Source organism: Rhinolophus sinicus, chromosome X, assembly GCF_036562045.2.
Source record: "Rhinolophus sinicus isolate RSC01 chromosome X, ASM3656204v1, whole genome shotgun sequence".
Classification (NCBI taxonomy): Eukaryota; Metazoa; Chordata; class Mammalia; order Chiroptera; family Rhinolophidae; genus Rhinolophus; species Rhinolophus sinicus.
Window position 1 is genome coordinate 110,566,620 of NC_133768.1, and position 19,721 is coordinate 110,586,340.

Here is a 19,721-nt window from a genome sequence, read left to right on the forward strand (position 1 = left end):
ACACTAGTCCTTATGTTTAGGGGGCCCCGAATCCTCCTATGTCCTATGATACTTAGAAATCTTACGTGGAAACGCCCTCCCCAGGGACACTTCCAATTTGCAGGGGTTGTAGTCTCTTCCTCTCGAGAAGTACCTTCTGTATAGTACCTCAGTTGAGCCCTCTATCTACCCTGGAAAGACAGCCAGACCTGTGATGTTAGCCTCACTGGGGGACAAGGAAATAAAGACCTAGAAATGAAAAGGGCCTGGGGAAACACCTCGCTCGCATATGGCAGAATCAGGACCTCAACCCCGGACTTCGGATTCAGGTCCAGGGCTCTCTGCTACAGGCCCTAGGACCACGTTCACCATTGCTCATATAGCGTCAGATCAGAACTCAACAACCACGGTGTTCAGTTAAACAAGATACAGCTGGGGGGCCAGCACCAGGTAAAGGCGAGGAGAAGCAGGTATGTCTGTGAAGGGATGGTGCCATTCTGGGGCTGGCCCAACCAGGAGAAGCTGCTTGGGCAGCCCCTGGGCCATATTGTCAACACTGCCTGAAGACAGGTTTGCATACAAAAAGCCAGCAGAATGGACCCCAGTGTCTGAGCTGCATGAGACCCAGTGCCCATAGGACACTGCCTTCCCAGATCCTGGCAGCCCCTCCCCTTTAGCACCTCCTCAGCTAGAAGCACAGAGCAGAATATCTCCCTTGGAGGCAATGGGAATTGGTCACAGCCAAGAGTTCCACCAGCTGCAAAGCTGCAAGCTTGTTCTGCCTTCTCTCCAGAAGACGCATTGACCTGGACTGTTGATGCCTGGAGTTGTCACCCACCCCGGGAGCCGCTGACTGGTCATTGGATTGGATGTGTATTTCCAATCTCATGGCCACTTGTATTTTCTTTTAGCTCTCTGGGGCTGAGAAGAAGCTGATGACTCCTGGACAAGTTTGGCCGTCACCAGTTGTCCTGAGTTGCTGGCTCCTCTTCCCTCACTTCCTCTCCATTTGATTTCTTCGTGCTTTTGCTCTTGTCAAGTTGAACTTGCTTACATCTAGTAGTATATCTTAATGATGCTACGATAATTACTTGTGTGTGTAGCCTTTTATAGCTCAGAAAGCACTTCACATCCATCATCTTATTTCAGGCTAAAGCAAAGAGGATTGAACAAGAATTCCATCTTTGCTTCCCTAAGGCATCTCAGCTTCCTGATGAGTTGAGGTGGCCTGATATGATAAGCATAGGCAGGAGCATTGGATTCAGTGTGTCCTGACTTTGGACAGAGAGCAAAGCACATTTTGGTGTGTAACTCTGAGTGTACCTTTGGGACTTGAGAGTAGAAGGAGACCCCTGAAGACTGTTGACGATCCCTGGTGGGTAAATTGCAGACATTGAATGCTAGGGATTGGCATAGGCCAATGTTTTTAGCTTGTCTATTTGTCATATATACATTTTTAAACTTTCCATGTACTTTTAAAAGTAGTTAGTTGCTTTTGATTGAGTTATATAGCAGATTTTAATGACCTCATTCTACCCACCTTTCACTGTAGTTGAGGGTTTTTTTTTTCCTGCAGGCATGTGGGCATGTATTAGAAAGTTTACACAATTAGGTTTAAATTCTATAGGATGTGATTCTTAGGAGGCTACTGACCAAAGGGACATCTGTGTCTGATAGCTGATTAATACCTTTGCCCTCAATTCCTAATCCCTAAGCTTTACACAGAAATCTCCTAAAGTGGATTTTAGAGTATATACATTCCAGCAGGATTAAGAAGGGAGAAAAGCAGCTAACATTTCTTGAGACCTTACTACATACCAGACATTATCACAAAGTGATGGCATTAATCTCCATACGAATTTTGTGCAGAGGGTATTCTTGTCCCCAGTTTACAGATGAGGATATTGAGGCTTAGAGAGGTGGTCATTGCGTCATGCAGAACCATTGCTGTCTCTCACCAGTAACAGTAACCACAATAACCAGTGCTGAGTATGTGTCAAGCACTGTGCCAAGGTTATCTGATCCTATCAGTTAGCACCCCCCCAGGTGTCCCCTGAGGCACACTCTTAACAAATAGGGGAATGTGTGAAATCACACTCCTCCTCTATGAAGTACCTGGGCCCCCCTGTGAAGTACCACAAAGGTCAAACTGCCCCTCCCCCCACTGAGATGCTCTCAGCTGAGAAGAGCTTTGACTCAGAGACCTTCCCAGACAAGAGTGTGTCAACCCAGGGAAAATTCCAGTGGGCTACCCAACCTGAGCACAGGGCCTTCAGTGACCTCCTATTTTCCAGTGTAGACTCTCTCCCAAGCTATTGGAATGTGGAAACCTGTTGGCCACCTGGACAGATGCAGCCCCAGGCATGCAGTCAGCTGATGCTCTGCTCAGGTTTGGGCTCCTCTGTCTTTTGGGCCAGCATCATTGTCTAAGCTCCTTGAGAGCAGGTACAACCTCAGAGTGTTTATAATGAAAAATCAGGGCCTCTTTTCTTGATTTAGAAAATGTCTCTCCATCTCTCCAGTTTCTGAGCCCTATGCACATTGGCTGGTGGACTTGTTCTTAATTGCCAAGTGATCAGAGTGGAACATTCCATTTATTTGCGTAGATGTGCATCAGATTTGCTCTGGAGGGGAAAAGTGATACAATATGCCATGTACTGACATTAAATGTAAGCTGTTCTTCCTAAAGTCTAACCTACAGCATGGGACTTGGCACATGGTAGATACTGACACACAGGTGCTAAATGAATGAGTAAAAGAGACAGAAAGGTCACTCCTTTGGGTGGGACTCATCCCTGAGTCTTGGTACAGGTCCAAGTGATGGAGTGCAGGAGAAAGAGGTCCAAGATAGGCTGGTTTCCCCACCTTCAAGATATACTCTGCCTTTAAGGGAGTTTTAAAACCAACATGCAAGATACTGACAGAAAACTTGCAAGATCAATATTGATTTCAATCCAAAACAACCTCTTTCAATTCTAAAAAGGCATGGAATTCTGCAGACTCATGTAGGAGGGGGGATGGTTGCATTACACTTTTGCTTCTTTTTAATTGCCTAATGCTTTTAATCATACTTGCTTAACCCACATTAATGTACACAATTACAATAAATGTTAAGATATTACATCATCATTATTAAGGTTTTCTTTTTTAAGTGTAATAAGTTGGTATATTTGGCTGTGTGATTTATTTTCTCCTCTTACCTGAAGCCATTCTCTCCACAAAAGCAATACTTTAAAAAGTGTTAAGTATAAAGAGAAAAAAATAGCAAGTTCTAGAAACTATGCATGCACTAGAAGTGGCACAAGAAGTGGGAATTCTAGACTTCTCAGGTCTTAATGAAGAATATTTTATTCTTTTTTTAATTCTTTTTTAAATTGGAGAATATTGAGGGACAGTGTGTTTCTCCAGGGCCCATCAGCTCCAAGTCATTATCCTTCAATCTAGTTGTGGAGGGCGCAGCTCAGCTCCAAGTCCAGTCACCATTTTCAATCTTAGTTGCAGGGGGCACAGCCCACCATCCCATGTGGGAATTGAACCGGCAACCTTGTTGTTAAGAGCTCATGCTCTAACCAACTGAGCCATCTGGCCACCCCTCCAGAGGCTCAGCGGCAGCTCGTTGTCTTCAATCTAGTTGTGGTGGGCGCAGCTCACTGGCCCATGTGGGAATCGAACCAGCAGCCCTGTTGTTAAGAGCTCGCGCTCTAACCAACAGCCATCCGGCCGCCCAGAATATTTTATTCTTTTGGGTCCATCCTCCCCTTCATTACCATTGCAAACAAATGGCCACCTAGTCCTTATTGCACACTTGGAATGACCAGGACCACAGTCTCTTACAAGCCCCTTCTGTCTGTGGGCAGGCCCAGTTTTATAAAATACATTCTTCAGTTGAATTCTGTTTCCCTTTACCGCCCACCGGTAATCTATCATCCCTCTCTTATGTGCCAGCTCCTAAAATAGATGAAGGTGCTTATCAAGTGCTCCCTTTGTCAACTCTTCTCCCATTTAAACAGCCCTGGTCCCATCAACTGTCATTTAACAGTAATTTTGAATACACATCTTCAAACACCCTCCTCAGAGGCGCCCTCCCACACACATCTGAACCCATTCCTCCAGATTTGTACCAATGGGCAAGGCTGTTTCATCTTGCTCATTAAAGCCAACGCCCCAGGCTGTCAGAATTCTGTTGAATCATCATTCTGCCTATCAAGTTGTGGGGACAGATTCCCAGAGAGCAGTTTCCAGGCTCTTGGCCTCACGTGGAAAGGTGCTCACTCGGGTAGTAAATGGCCATCAACTGTGATTGGATGGCCATCAGCTGTGGCTAGTTGGCTGTCAGCTTTAACCAGTGAGCCATTGGCCACTAATATAACTGCTGTGGCTACACTAGCAGCAAATGGGGGCTACCAAGAGGGTGGTGGCTGAGCCTGCAAGCGGCGCAATGAGGGTTGCGAACAGTGTGGCTCCTGCTTTCTGTGTCTCCAACCCAGCCGCCAGAGAAAATATAGTGGTATGACTCCCCTACCTGTGGCTCTGTGGGTGTTCCTTTTTGGCCTCACCATGTCCTGCGTTCTTATGTGGGGGGTGGGACTAGAGACCCCGCCTGACACCCCGTGTGAAACATGGCACAGCGAGCAGGGTCTCCCGCAGGTCGCCCTGCACGACACAAGTGATCCATGCTTCTGAATTTTCTATCTGAAAAATACAGTTTGCATGTCATCTATGTCTTGATCCAGCCCAGGGACAGAACAGGGTGATCAAAAAATCAGTCCAAAGATAGAAGACATGACAGAAATCTCTCCACCACTGAGCAGGGACCTTGGGACCCAGTGTTCAATAGCTATTCAACTAGTGCCCCTGTAGCAACTTTTTCATTCCAACCTCAGCCACCATCTTGGCTACATGAGTACAATTGGGAAAGGAAGAAGAGATTTTATTACTTCAAAAAACAAGAACTGGGCGGCCGGTTTTGCTAAGTGGTTAGAGCGCAGTGCTCATAACAGCAAGATTGCCGGTTTGATTCCCACATGGGCCAGTGAGCTGCGCTCTCCACAACCACCGTGTTTCCCCGAAAAGAAGACCTAACCGGAAAATAAGCCCTAGCATGATTTTTCAGGATGATATCCCCTGAACATAAGCCCTAATGCGTCTTTTGGAGCAAACCTTAATATAAGACCCGGTCTTATTTTCAGGGAAACACAGTAGATTGAAAACGACTTGACTTGGAACTGAGCTGCGCCCCCCACTAGATTGAAAACAATGACTTGACTTGGAGCTGATAGGTCTTAGAAAAACACACTGTTCCCCAATATTACCCAATAAAAATTGAAAAAACAAAACAAGAACTACATCCATAGTGTCTAACTAGATTATTTCCAGGATTCTTGTTAGTGACAGTATGCCCCTCTCCCAAAAAAACTAAAACCTAAAGAAAAAACCCTAAAAACCTGAAAAGAAAGAAAGGGAGGGAGGGAGGGAGGGAGGGAGAGAGAGAGAGAGAGAGAGAGAGAAAAGAAAGAAAGAAAAAAGAAAGAAAAAGAATAGGGTAGTGTTACTTTAAATTGTCAGGTCATATCTGATTCTATAAGCATCATTCTCAAATACGACATTTCAGTCAAAGCCTTGTTATATAACTAACCAACGGTTCCAATTGTGCCCTGTTAAGGAGAGCAGGCTCTGATTGAACCTAGGCAAATAATTGTATTGCCATGAAAATAAGAATGCTCAAAAACCCTATGTAATTCTTGTTCTGCTCAGTCTTGGGTTAACAGTCTCATGAGCCCATCAGCTTCTTCACTAGAATTCTGGAAATTCTGGCTCAGTCCAGTGGTAAGATCTCAAAGCTATTGAAGCAATGCCATCAGAAGCTTGTGCCCCCAGAGTGCCTGGAATAGCCCTTTCCATGGGGATCTGAGACAGTCACTTTTTCTTGAAGATGAAGCATTCTGGCCTGTAGTTGATTGCAAGCACTTTCAGGGAAGATTCAGTGTAAAACAAAAAATTATCTGTGAATGACTTAAAATGCCCATGGTTAAAGATCTGATGAGAGTTCATTACAAAAATCATGCAATTGACAAACATATTTAGTTGTTTCTGTGGCATGCAACACTTTAGAAGTCCAATGCACTATCCATGACTATGGAGCCGCCTTATGGCATGCAACATTTTAAAAGATAACTAGAATTATGACTGATAATGCTATACTGTTGTTTAATATCAGGCAAAGCAGAACCAGGACATATTCTGGACAGTGAAGGTATTGGCAAATCTCTAGGAACTTCATACAATTTCTGAAATATTTATTTTTTTATATTTTATTTTTTAAATTAGTTTCAACTGTAAAAAACAATGTAATAGTGAAATATTTATATTAATAACATTTTGCCCACACAAATTTAACTTAGGGAGGGTTAGGCATCTCTTCTGATTGACAAAGCCTCCCATGCAATTCAATATATCAAATAAACCTAATTATTTCTAACACCTGTGATTTTATTTTCCAGGGTCCCTCAAAGAAGGTCGAAATCAAGAATATATCAATTAGGATTTGAGTTTAGGAAGGCAAAATATCAAAGTTGTTAGGAGGTTTGAACACTTGGCTAAATAATATCATGTGTCAATGAGAAACACTCCTTGGCTTTCCATTTAACCAAAGTGACAAAATATTTTAAAAGAAAACATAGGAAGTAACGCAACTGTAAAGAACCTTAATTCTTTCAAAAGTGAAAAGGTTTGGTTCTCAAGTAATTAAGGACATGATAAAGTCAACATGAAGCACAGTAAATTATTCTAAGACACAGAATCTTTGCTTTCTAGGCTGATTACTCAAAAAGCAAAGCACAACAAAACAAAACCTTGGGTGGCCGGATGGCTCAGTTGGTTAGAGCACGAGCTCTGAACAACAGGGTTGCCAGTTCGATTCCCACGTGGGTCAGTGAGCTGCGCCCTCCACAACTAGATTGAAGGACAACGACTTGGAGCTGATGGGCCCTGGAGAAATACAGTATTCCTATATATACATATATATACATATATATATATATATATTACATATTTATTTATTTATATTTGTATATATTATATATATTTGATATAATATATATTTGAAATTCAAATATATATTTGAATATATATTATATATATATTTGAAATAGATATATAGCATATGTATATATATAAAGCAAAACAAAACCTTTTACAACCTCTTATTAAGAGCCTACCAATAAGCTAAGATTCTTTTTCCCATTTTAACAGGGAAAATCAAATACTAGTTTCGCATCAGTGTACTGTTTAATATTACAGCTCATTTTAAAATAGCTCATAAATAAACCCATTGAACTTTAGCCAGTTATGACCACAAGAAATAAAATTTATTTTCTACGAACCTTCTACAATTTTCATTTTCATTCAGATTTTGTCCTGTTGGCATAAAAAATGTCCAAACCTGTAGAGAATTTATATAAGAATTTATTTGAGCCAATCTGACAACAGATGCAAAGAAGAAAGATCTTAAATGCTCCAGAGACTAACAATGTTGCAGCTTCTTTTATGCATTTGAAATTAAGGAGGGAACTAAGGAAGATTACATGGGGGTGGGAGGAAGCAAGGCCGAGATTGGATGATAGGAGAGGAAATAAGATTATGTGCTCTCTTCAGTGTGGTTTTGCTTCTGATGAGTCTGAAAGGGGGTATTTCAAAGGTGTGTTGACCAAGATGCACAAGAACAACGGACAGGGCTTGCTTAAAAACTAAAGAAGTTTTTTTAGATTCCTGTTTGGGCACAGTTGTTCTTCAGCAGAGATCTCTTTCTTCCAGGTACCGGCACCGTTTAATAGTGATGCCATGGTAAGGAAATAGCCTGGAATGCCCTGGGACTAATTCTCTCTGGCTTTTAGGCACTAAAAAGAAAAAGAAAAATTCCATCAGGCCTGAATAAGCCAATTCATGGACAATTATGAAGTGGGAAGTTTCAAGACAGACACCTATTTCCCAACATTAGGCGTGTCAGTGAGTAATTTATAATTGGGAAAACAAAAGAGATGCAAATTTATTTGTAAAAAAAAAAACACTGAAGAAGTTACAGGCCTGAGGCATGACTACCCACCATGGCCTGTCCAATTAGGAATTTGTGATCAGATCACCCTGTGAAGTTACTTTCCATAGGACCCCTTTTTTCATCCATAGTCCTATGCTTTAGTCTTTGTCATTCTGGAACAGCTAGTCATTTTACTTTAGGACAAAATTAATCGTTGCCCTTAACAAAAACACAGCCTGCATACCTTATATACTTAATTTAGTATAAGGTTTTAAGTTACCAAAAGATCTTGAAACCTTTAGGGCTGACATACTACATATGAAATATAATTACTGTTAAAATAAAGTTTTGTCAGAATAAGTTCACTTTAAAATGGTACATACACAAAAACATACATATAAAATAAATAATCCTGGGAATGTAATGTACAGCATGTTGACTATACTTAATAATACCATATTGCTTATTTGAAACTTGCTAAGAGAGTCAATCTTAAAATTTCTCATCACAAGAACAAAAATTGTAATTATGTGTGATGATGGATGTTAACTAGACTTATTGGGGTGATCATTTTGCAACATATACAAAAATTGAAGCATCATGTAGTACACCTGAAGCTAATATAATGTATGTTTTCAGGGGTATTTCTTAACCTCCCAGGATCACAGGGCCAGGACACCTCTTCCCATGGTTACCACCCTTTGTGATAACTTGTAATACCTATAATACCAAGTGGCTCAGTGGTGGTTTCATGGAACCACAGCGATCTGGTATGATGAGAACCCTCAGGTAAAATGTCCCACCTGGGGTCGACTCTCTGACAGCACCAGGTAACCACCTTTTCTTGGCATGGGAGATAGATTTAACAGACTTTTAATAGTGTGTTCTTATTAAGTAAGGCCTATTGAGGTCTGTGTTCCCCTTCTCAGACATAGCAAACAAATGCAGTTGAAGGGGAACAAACATGTTGCTCAGTAACTTTTCATTTAAAATTTTGTTTCCTTTAAATATTTTTATTAAAGCATTATAGGACAGCCTGTTCACTTGTATCCCTAATAAAGCAGAAGAAATCTATTTTGTCACCAAAGGCGCACAACTTCTGGATCTGAAAAGTAACCACAGGCTTTAGAGCCTTGGTACTCAAAGCCTAGTCAGGGATCTCTAGCATTGGAGTCACCCAGCTTTCGAGAAACACAGACTCTCGATCTCACCCCATCCTCCTGATGCAGACATGCATTGTTATCAGGACCACCTTCCATTGTGCTACCTGTAGCCCCCTAACGCCCATTGTTGAACAGCGCTTTTGGGTCCTGCAGGCCCCAGGGCAAATGTTCCCTGAGTGGAAGAAACCTTCCGAAAAGGGCAGGAAGCAGTTTGAGTATTAGGTGGGTAATGGGTAAATCCACTTGCTGGGAAAGTCAAGAGAATAATGGGAGAACGGAATCCTTGATAGTTCTCTGTCTCTTGGTGAACGCCAAAAATGTCCACGCCCTTGGGAAATACAGGGAGGAGGTGTATTGTTGCCATGCTCCATTAGAACACAGCGGAAGAAAAAATAAACAGCGATCAGGACTTTTCTTTAGAAAGCACCCTCTGGGGCTTTAGTTTTGCACCCGGCCCTTTGATGACTTGCAATTTTCAAATTTGAGGGTGGGCACTGGTGATTGTTATACCACAGCTCGGGTACAGTACAGAAGAGACAATGTAACAAGAGCCACAATGGCTCCTGGGCCTGGCGTTCCAAGTGGCGGGCCTGGCGGTCTCTTTGGAGCTAACCCAAGGTCGGAAGCAGTCCAGCTCTGCGATGTACACTCCCCCACAGCTTGATTTGAACTCTCTGTCCCCACCTCCGCCAAGTGTATCAGGGACAGGGACAAGGGCTGACGCAAGGAGCCCCCCCTTTCGAAGGGGGAGGAGGGTACCATTCTGCGATGGCGCAGGCACAAGCGGGCCGTGTGCCCCTGTTGGGGGCGCCAGGGTTTCTTGCTTTATAGCCTCTTCCCCCCACCAACTCCTGGCCCAGTCTGCACCGGGGAGACAGAAGCGTGGTGGCTGTGGTTTTCTGGCGTCTGGCCTGCAGGCATCTCCAGTAGGTAAGGAGTGGGGCCCTGGGCACAGAGCAACCCAAACCGCAGGACGTTGTCCCCAGTGGCCCTTGCCGTCTTCCTTGGCATCACAGGGGCCTGTGGTTATAGGTTTCCCCTGGAAATGGGATCCTACTAGATCAGGCTTGGCACCCCGCGGGCTCCGTGCCATTTACAGGCCATAGCAACCAGCCTGGGAACTGCAGAGGAACTTATTCCATGCCTAACCCTGCGCAGAGCCATTGCAGTCTGCATATCCAGAACAAATGGCTCTGGGCCTTCTCTGGAAGGAAAGCGGCTTCGGCCCTTCCTCTCCTGGCCTCCGCCAACATCAACTGACCAGATGTATTCCTACTACAGAATGGGAGGTGTTTGAGGTAGGGGGTGTGTAAGGGGTGGGGGTTTTAGGGAAGTGGGTTTAGTATGGGGTAGGGGAACATAGGGGAATGAGACTAGGAATAGGAGTTGGGTTTAGGTGGGGGGCAGGGCTTGGGTGAGGGCTGGGATTGAGCTGTAGGGGTGGAGCTTGGTGTCAGGGGTTGGGCTTGGGTGGGGGCGGGGCTTGGTGTCAGGTTGGGCTTGGGTAGGGGCGTGGCTTGGGATCAGGGGTTGGGCTTGGGGGCGGGGCTTGGTGTCGGATTGGGACTGGGTAGGAGTGGGGCTTGGTCGGGGGGCTTGGGTCAGAGGTTGAGCTTCAGTGGGGGTGAGACTTGGAAAGGAGTGTGACTTGGCAGGCAGTAGGTGGGTATGAGTGGGGGTATGAAATTGAGGGTGGGGGCAATAATCTTAAAGTGGGATTCCTCCTGCTGTAGCAGTGGACCCCAGTGACAAGTTTCTTGTATCTCTGCACCAGGGTACCTGTGGCCAGCTCTGCAAACTTAGAATTGGCACAGCCTGAGCAGGGGCACGTGGGGCAGAACCCTATCAAAATACCTCTGCCTTGTCTTGGGGACAGATCCAGTGGAACAGTACCCCCCACATACACCCTGGGGCCAGGAACTGCCTGACTGTGGACAGAGCTGGAGAGTTGACTGAGTGCTGAGTGCCTGGGGCATTCCTATATCCACACCACCAGAGGGTCCTACTCAGCAAGGTAAGTGGTGGTGAGGAGGGCCTGTGTTGGGAGGAGCCTCTGTAACCCTGGCAAAGATCAGGAGGGGGCGGGGCTGCCTGCCAAGGTGTACAGACTCTGCAGGGTAGGGTCATACCTAGACAGAGAGTTGTCTGTCTCCTGAAGTGTGGCACTGGTGACCTTTTCTGGGTCCCCTTTCTGCCCGATTCCAGCTCCCACACATTTTAAGATCATAAGCTCTTGATTTTTTAGCATTTCATCCTTGCTACCCACCCCATCTTCCCTCCCCCGGACCCCCCCTTGTTGCTAGGACACTACATTGGTTGGAGGCCAGTGACATTACCTGTTGCTCCTGGAGGGCCTTAACCTTACCACATGACACCAGTCTGCGATAGAAACCCATGGTCCACGCTGTTCTCAGTATCCATGGCAACCCTGCAGCTTGTCACAAGCTCTCCACACCCACCAGTTTCATTGCATTGCGCAGAACTCCAGCCATCTTTCTCATCTGTCGGGCATTTTCTGAGAAAGAGGGGAACTCTGCATCTCCCTCCTCCTGCCTTTGCCCTGGCAAAGAGGTGCCAGATGCCTGGGGCCTGCACAGCCCTGAGCCAGGGAGTGGGACGTTCTGTCCTCTCTTGCTAGAGGGCTTTGTGAGTGTCCCCAGTCATCAGGCCGTGCCTCCTGACGCTGGCCTTTTTACTACAGGCACCTGCAGCATATGCAGCAGAGTCCTTGGAATTTGAGGAGGAACCCACAGCAGGAGGAGGTCAGCAGGGAGGGGATGAGGTGGGGGGAGCTTGGACTGGGAGGCCGGCCCCTCTACAGTCTACACTCCACCAAATGACTAGGGGAGCCCTGGGAAGCAGGGACTGAATTCCTGTGAGTGGAGGTGGGGGAAGAAGGGGCTCTTGATAGAGGGGACTTGGCAATAATGATGCTTTCACCCCAATTGCATTACAGGCTGTGGAAACCTGGGACACTTCTGCCTCTGTGCTTGGCATTGATTCAGAATTCACTGAGTTGTGGTCAAACTCTGAGCAGATTACTACCCCTACTATTAGATCAGTTCATAGAAAGTGGAAGCAATGGCCGCTGTGACACTCTTAGAGGATTGGTGCAAGGGGATGGACCTGGACCCTAGGAAGGCCTTGCTGATTGTGGGGATCCCCGTGGAGTGTAGTGAGATGGAAATTAAAGAGACCGTGAAGGCAGGCTTACAGCCCCTGTGCGCCTACAGGGTTCTGGGCAGGATGTTCAGAAGGGAAGACAATGCAAAGGCCATCTTCATTGAACTGGCTGAGTTTGTCAATTTCACTATGATACCCAGTCAGATACCAGGAAAGGGAGGTGCCTGGGAAGTGGTGGTAAAACCCCGTAACTCCGATGACGAATTCATCACTAGACTGAACTACTTCCTGAAGGATGAGGGCCGGAAAATGGCAGATGTGGCCAAAATCCTGGGGTATAGCAGTGTCACTGAAGGCATGGGGCCAGAGGGTTCTTCCCAGTTCAAACTGGCAGTTTTGCAGCCTCTGAAAGAAAGCATGTGGTACCGAAAACTTAAAGTGTTTTCGGGAAATACTTTCCCAGGCCCAGGTGAAGAGAACTTTGAAGTCTGGCTAGAGCACGTCACTGAGATGATGAAGGTGTGGCCAGTGTCTATGGTAGAAAAGAGGCGCCGTTTGCTGGAGAGCCTATGTGGCCCCGCCCTGTCCATCATGAGGATGCTCCTGGCTAACAATGACTCCATGACTGTGGAGCAGTGCCTGGACGCCCTGACGCAGATCTTTGGGAGTAAAGAGGACTGTAGAACCTCACAGTTTAAGTTCTTTCAGACCTTTCAGCTGTCTGGAGAGAAAATCTCTGTTTTTTTGCTACGGTTAGAGCCCCTGCTGCAGAAAGCTGTGCGGCACAGCCCCTTGTCAATAAGAAGCACAGACATGATTCGCCTGAAGCACATTCTAGCTCGGGCCAATATGACCACCAGCCTCCGGGGCAAGCTTAAGCTCCTGGATCAGCGTGGGTGTCCTCCCACTTTTCTGGAGTTAATGAAGCTCATTCGAGATGATGAAGAGTGGGAGATCACCATGGCAGTGATAAAGCAAAAGCAGAGGAATAAAGAGAGGGACCGCAGGGCCTCTGACAGCCAGGTAGTAGCAGAAGCCACTGTTTCCGTACCTCAGGGAATTGTGCAGGCAGGGCCATATTGTGAGAACAGCACCCAGACCATCCAGGAAAGGGTTGCCCCGTGCCTGAAGCGCAGGCGACTGTCAGGCCATGGTAGTGGGGAGGAAGTATGTTATCAGGACATATGTCCTAAGACTGAAAACGCACCTCCACCAAAGGAGAGTCCTCCCCTTGCAGCAGAAGAGAGGGGAAACGAGGCAGGGGCTGGGGCCATGAGCCACCCCAAGCCCTAGGAAGCATAGGCTCAAGAGAACCGGGCACCCCTTCTCCTACCAGGCAGAAGAAAGGTTTTAACAAGGGGAAGGGGCAGTCCGCACAAGCAGCAGAGGACCTGAGTGGGGCAGAAGGGCAGGGCAGTCAGGACCAGGCCAAGCCCCCTCACCCTCCACCAGCTGAAAGGGACTCCACCCATGAAGCCGAACTCCGCTCATGGAGGGCCAAGCACACGTTCCCGAACAGGTACCAGCAACACAAACAAGGGGCCACCACACCCGGCACATGGGCTGCTCCAGCCACGGACAGGGATCCCACCACGGCAGAGGCTGATGGAGGTGCAACTGGGGGCTTTGGCCTCGGCCCCTTCATCTGGCCACCCCCAAACACCCACCCTGTGTGCTCTGAGCTAAGAATGCTGACCGGACGCCAGGCCACGTGGGGCCTGGAGCAGCCTTCCCCAGGGCCGCCCCTGCCAGAAGGAGCCAGTGCAGGCGAGGAAGAGCTGCTGCACACAGAGGTAGTGTCCCCCACCCAGAGGGGAGGCCGCAGGGTCCAGTCCGTCCTCGGAATCATTTGCAGCGCTCCAGGGGAGCCCCAGGAAGGCAGCACCTCGAGCCCCTGTGCAAGTCAGGCCAGGAGAGCCAAAGGTCCTGGGAGCCCAGCGCCAACCTACAGGCAGTTTCCTCCCCCTGCAGCCTGGATGGGCTATGGGGACAAGGAGAGCAAGGACAGAGAAGAGCCCCAGGTGAGAGCCTAGGCTCAGCCTGGCAAGGGGGTCAGTGGGGACTTGGGTTAGTACGCCACAGCTGGTTTTGGTGGCAGTGGGTGTGCAGGGACTTTTGTCCCCAAGCAGGAGGAGTAATGGAGGAGGGGAATGAGGGGAAGGTAGAGGGAGAAGACAGGAGGAGGAGGCGAGCAGGCGAGGAGGAGCAAGAGTTGGAGGAGGGGGAGTTGTTGGGGAGGTGTTTGTTTTGCTTGTTTGTGCAGAGCCACTGGAGACCTGGAGACAGCATGCGGAGAACAGGGACTGGTCTGGCGAAGCACCACTCAGCAGCTGCCAAGGCCAGCTCCAGCCCCAAACCCTGCCAACTTGGGCAGCCGGCCTGGGAGCAGGCCTGAGCAGCCCATCCCAGCCTAGGTGAGGGGCACCTGAACACATCTGCTACCTGCCCTGGACTGGGACACGTTAGGGGCCATCCCTGGGGAACTCCCATTCTCCGTCCCCTGGGGCAGGCTGCTCCCTGTGCTGGGAAGCCCCCACCCTGTTTCTCTGTAGGCCCTCCATGTCCCTCGTGTCAAGTCATCACCCCCTGTCCCCCCCCCCCACACCAAACAGTTCCTGTGCAGAGCCGCCAGGTGTGCGTGCCCCCAGGTGGTGTCCTCGCTGACCTGGGCAGTCACCTCCGGGCCCTGGCCCGTGCTGTGAGCTTCCTGCCAGCCAAGGCTCTGCTCGTTCTCATCCAGTGTGGTGACCTTAACCTCTGCTTTCTCCATGTAGGTTTAGGCCAACTGCTGCTTGTTCTTGTGGAGATGTGTGTGTTCTTGTCTGAGCAGTTACCCCCACTGACCACCCCACCCCGGAGACCCCGAGCCCAGCCCCAGGAGACTGCAGGAAACACGGATGAGGGCATGGCCGGTGCTCACCTGTGACCTCAGGAAGGAAGAACTGCACCGGGGCCAGAGGGGACTGTGCTCTGATGTCTCACCCTGTTGTTCCTTGTAACTCAGTTTCCTCGGCCTGGTGGAGTGTCCCCTGCTGTGTTTTCCAGCATCCTGTGACTGTCCTGTCCTGGCCATGGGGCAGGGCAGACCCAGCATGTGGGCCAGAGGGGGAGGGGTGCCCTGCAGTGAGTGGACATCGCCAGCGTCCAGCGTCCTGCAAGAGCCCGTTGTGGGGCCATCAGGATGGGGGACTATGGCAGGAGGGTCTTGGTGTGTGGGGGTGGCAGCTGATGCACCTCGTCAGGGACACCAAGGATGAGGGGACCCGAGACTTATGGGCTCTGGTGGCCGTTAGAAGTTCCTCTCTGTGGTTTTATTCCCTTTCTTCAATGATTTCAGTTAAATGTTTATCTTCAATAAATGTTACTATGTTTCAGCTGTGTCTCAGATGTGGGCAGTTGAGGGAAGAGGTCTGTTCAGGTCAGGGTTGGGGGGCAGCAGTGGCTTGCATTGGGGGATGGTTGGGGCAGGGTCCAAGAGGGGATGTTGGGTGCTTTAACTCCAAAAGCTCATCACCACCTAGGTAGCAATGTCCTGTGGAACCAGGTAAAGGAAGTGAGTTGAGTGCGCTGGATAGTCTCAGTCAATAGGAGTTTGGTGGGTAGGGTGACTGGCTTGTTGGGTCTCCTGGGCATACACCGAAAGCTCCAAAAAACCTTGAATGGAGAACATTTGCGTAACAGGCAGGATGGAGCCCAGGATTGGTGCTCCAGGATAGGTGTCTTTTAATAGCTCCCCAATTTATTCTCATGTCTATTCAGTGTCTGGAACTACTGTGCCAGAGCCCTTACGATCTCTGTGGAAAGTCAGGAGATTCCGGATTCGGAAGATAAAGGACAGCCGCAGGGGTCTGAGCAGCAAGAGGGGATGTGCGCCAGCGCACGTGTGCATGTAGTGGAGCATGACAGTTTCCTGTGTGGGCCTGCGCCCGGCTTATGTGTGCGCCTGCGCCGGCCGCCATTTCCTGCAGCTGCGAGCTAGGGTTGCAGTGCCTATTGGGAAATGCGACAGTCCTCAAAGTGAAATGGCTGTCCAGGTCCAGAGCGGCTTCGGGGGCGCTTGTCTTGCGGCCTAACCCGCACTGGCCGACAGATGGCGCGCGAGTATCACAGATGGGCCCGTTCGCGCTTCTGGGTTGCCTTTATTCCCACCGCCCTTCCCCCGCTGGTCTGTTGGACTTGGTGTCCCACTGGCCTTAGGGTTGAAGCAGCTCCCTCTGACCACGCGTGGACCATCACCATAGTCCAGGCGGAGGTGGGAGACAGGTAGGGAGCTGGGTGCCCACGAGGAACCAAAAGGGGCTCCTGTGGCCCGATCCTGTTTGGCAGGGTGCCCTCCTGTCGGTCGTCGCTGGACACTGGATAATGGTCTTCGAACTGTCCAGAGAATGGGGATGTAGACACGCGGGGAGGGCAGCCGTACCATCCACCCAGAGGGGGATTCCCCCCCCGCCCCTCCCCACACGGGCCTGCTTGATCTGGGCTCTGGGGCTCCATGGGGAGGAGCTTAGTTCCTAAGAGTTGGGTGAGGGTGATGAGGGTGGGCAGGAAGATCATGGAGCCTTTCCTTATTCAGTGGTAGAAACTGAGTTCAAGAGAAATGAGGGGATTGCCCTGCTCACAGAGTTTAAAGCTAGCCTTTTAAAGTCTGGGACCTGTGCTCCTTTCATTACACTATACTGTTTCCTGCATGTGGGTAGTTCCTGCCACCAAGGTCATGGTGAGCTTGGTGGGCATGTTGCTCCTACAGTATGTGCAAAGGTAAGGGAGGGGTGGGCTAAGACTGGATGATTCTCCAAGTGTCTCCCAAACTGTCCTATTTGGTATCTCTCCTCTTGCCTCCCAGACACTTGTGGTGCTCCAACACTTTTATTCTGTTGTCATGCAGGATGTCATGCAGGGTCTCAGCTCCCGCTCCCCACATAAGAACACAGGACATGGTGCCAAAAAGGAACACCCACGGAGCCATAGGTAGGGGAGTCATACCACTATAGTCTCGCTGGCGGCTGGGTTGGAGACACAGGAAGCAGGAGCCCCACTATCTGCAACCTGCTATCCGCTTCTTTGCCAACTAACCTCACTTGCTAACTGCCATCCGCCTCTCTGCAATCTGTAATCCACACTCTGACCTTGCTAGCTTAGCCATGGCAGTTAGATCAGTGGCTAATGGCTAACCGGTAACAGCTGATGGCGAACTAGTCACAGCTGACAGCCATCTACTACCCGAGCCAGCACTTTCCACGTGAGGCTGAGAGCCTGGAAACTGCTCTCTGGGACTCCGTCCCCACATCTGTTTAGAAATCTGACATTACTATTCATGCCCAGACAGGCCCTCTGTATCGTTTAACTAAAGGTCAACTGTTATACTTGGGGTGACATCGTGGTTATGATTCTCCTGTTGTCTCCATCTGCACTGTATCTTCCTGGCCCTTTGACACTAAAGCGAGTAGTTTCTGTGTTGGCATTGGTACCGAACAGCTGTCAACGTGAGAAATATCCACACCTGTAGAGAAGTTTTGTAAGACTTTATTTTACCAAACTGATGACACATGCCTGGGGGCAAGATCTCAAGTGCTTCAGAGAATAACAGTTTTGCAGTTTCTTTTATGAAGTTGAGATTAAGGAGGGAACATAAGGAAGATTACATACAGGTGGGAGCAAGCAAGGAGGGGATGGATTACAGGATAGTTAACGAGATTCCGTGCTCTCTTCAGGGTGTTCACCCTTTAGAACGAGGGGTTTGAAAGAAGGTATTTCAAAGAGGCATAACCTAGATGCACAGAAACAATGGACAGGAATTGCTCAAGGCAAAACTAATTCTTTTACTAAAGAAGTTATATTCCTGGGGTGTGACTACCCACGGTGACCTGCCCAGTTAGGAATTGATGACCAGCTCACCCGGTGAGGTCACTTTCCATAGAACCCCTTTTTTTGTCTACACAGTTGAGAGGGTCCAATGTCATCTTCCTTTCCACAGGTTCTGCTGTTCAGCCTTATTTGATTTTTATTCCTTTTATCAAAACCCCTCTGTGGCTTAAGGCCAGGCACAATGAAGGCCATTTGAGGTTTATCTTTCAAGTCCTAAGAGCCCGCATTTCCCAGAGCTCCAGCAGTGCAGGGAGGAGCACTGCTCCCAGCCCATATTTCACCCAGAAACTGACCTTTCATTTTGAACTAGGCTTTCCCCCTCCCCTTGTGCCCCATATCTGGGCAAGGTGGTAATAAAGCCTGTACACTCCCCATTTTGGCTCCAGGGAGAGATTTGAACCATGCCCCTGCCCACATGTGCAAACTCTCACCTTGGCCCCACTTCCTAACCACAGTGAACTCCCAGACCACTGTCTTTTCCTTGCTTTTTTTTCCCCACAGGCCATTTCAAAACTGCTTGAGAGGTGTGTACTGCTTTCCCCAGAACCCTCACTTACGTAAGTAATTAAATTTTTCTTACACTCTTGGTATCATCAATCTTGACAGGCAAAGCAAATTTTAGGTGGGGGTTGTCAAGGAAAGAACATCCAGCCTAAGAAAGTCCTATAAGAGTTGATTTGATAATTAAAAAAATTAAGAAAAAAAGTTTATTTGAGCCAAACTGATGACAATTGCCAGGGTGCAAAATCGCAACGGATTTGAGAAAATGCTCCAGAGAATAGCAGTTTTGCGAATTTTTTTTATACATTAGAATCAAAAGGAGGAGATGTAGGGATGGTTACATGAAATCCACCGGTGATAGGTTAAGGGGCCAGGAGAAAGCAAAGAGGGGAAATCTCTGTGTTGGATAAAAAGTAAAATGGAGAGACACTTCTTTTGCATTGGTGGGTGCAGGGCAGTTAATGTTTACAGTACACAGGTGGTATGTGGGCAACAAGATAACATTGTGGTCTCGTGCTCTGGTGGTTGTTGTGCCTTTGAGGAAATTGGAAGAGAAAATTTCTCTGACATTTCAAAGGTATGTTATCTTTGATGCACAAAGGTAGAGACTATTTCAAAAGTAAAGATTGACTTTTGTCAAGGAAGCTAAAAGCTAGTGTTACCGACTCCTTGGGTTCTTGTGATCTCCCAGGATGGAAATCTAGAGATCACCACAAAAACATTTCAGGCAAAAGGCAAAGGTTTGTTAAGCCAGTGCACAAGGGAACCAACACCGAGAAAGAAAAGCTTTGGGTGGCTCCTCGAGAGAAGTTGGGGCAAGGTTTTTAAAGGGGAGGGGAAGTTCCAGGGAACTGAGAGAGAAGTCCGTGTTTCTTTAGTCACAGGTAACACTTTTTCACATCACACTCCTGGGCGCCAGCAGCTGGTTGCAGGTACGTTGGAGTCATTCCCTCCTTCTGCAAAGCAGACTCATAAATTCTCCTTGTGGCCCTGAAGTTACCTCCTCCTGCTTGACAAAGAAACAGCACGTCCACAACACAAAAGTATCCTGTGAGAAC

General features: G+C 48.2%; 2 protein-coding genes and 1 long non-coding RNA gene across 15 annotated transcripts in view; all 3 read left to right on the forward strand.

Annotated features, from left to right (window-relative positions):
* The window catches only part of ZNF185 (zinc finger protein 185 with LIM domain), a 66,312-nt gene extending 63,204 nt beyond the window's left edge, over positions 1 to 3,108 (forward strand). For all 11 annotated transcript variants that reach the window (XM_019711237.2, XM_074323471.1, XM_019711241.2 and 8 more), the window contains one exon: positions 891 to 3,108. The gene's annotated coding sequence lies outside the window, so the exon portion shown is untranslated. The remainder of the gene's footprint in view (positions 1 to 890) is intronic.
* Positions 3,109 to 7,434: 4,326 nt separating this feature from the next.
* Positions 7,435 to 15,671, forward strand: LOC109434379 (PNMA family member 5). The gene is made up of 6 exons (XM_074323710.1): positions 7,435 to 10,104; positions 11,051 to 11,188; positions 11,876 to 11,936; positions 12,131 to 14,318; positions 14,561 to 14,711; positions 15,072 to 15,671. The coding sequence occupies exon 4, from the start codon at positions 12,256 to 12,258 to the stop codon at positions 13,588 to 13,590; it is 1,335 nt and encodes a 444-aa protein (XP_074179811.1). The 5' UTR covers positions 7,435 to 10,104; positions 11,051 to 11,188; positions 11,876 to 11,936; positions 12,131 to 12,255; the 3' UTR covers positions 13,591 to 14,318; positions 14,561 to 14,711; positions 15,072 to 15,671.
* A 635-nt stretch (positions 15,672 to 16,306) lies between these two features.
* LOC141569637 (uncharacterized) overlaps positions 16,307 to 19,721 on the forward strand; it is a 51,461-nt gene continuing 48,046 nt past the window's right edge. For 2 of the 3 annotated variants that reach the window (XR_012493350.1, XR_012493352.1), the window contains exons 1-2: positions 16,307 to 16,560; positions 18,664 to 18,719. This is a non-coding gene — a long non-coding RNA (uncharacterized LOC141569637). Of the gene's footprint in view, positions 16,561 to 17,182; positions 17,266 to 18,663; positions 18,720 to 19,721 lie in introns of all 3 variants that reach the window. The other variant, XR_012493351.1, reaches the window with a different exon arrangement.

Coding starts and splice junctions, on each gene's coding strand:
- LOC109434379 (XM_074323710.1), top strand. CDS start 12,256: ATGGCCGCTGTGACACTCTTAGAGGATTGGTGCAAGGGGATGGACCTG.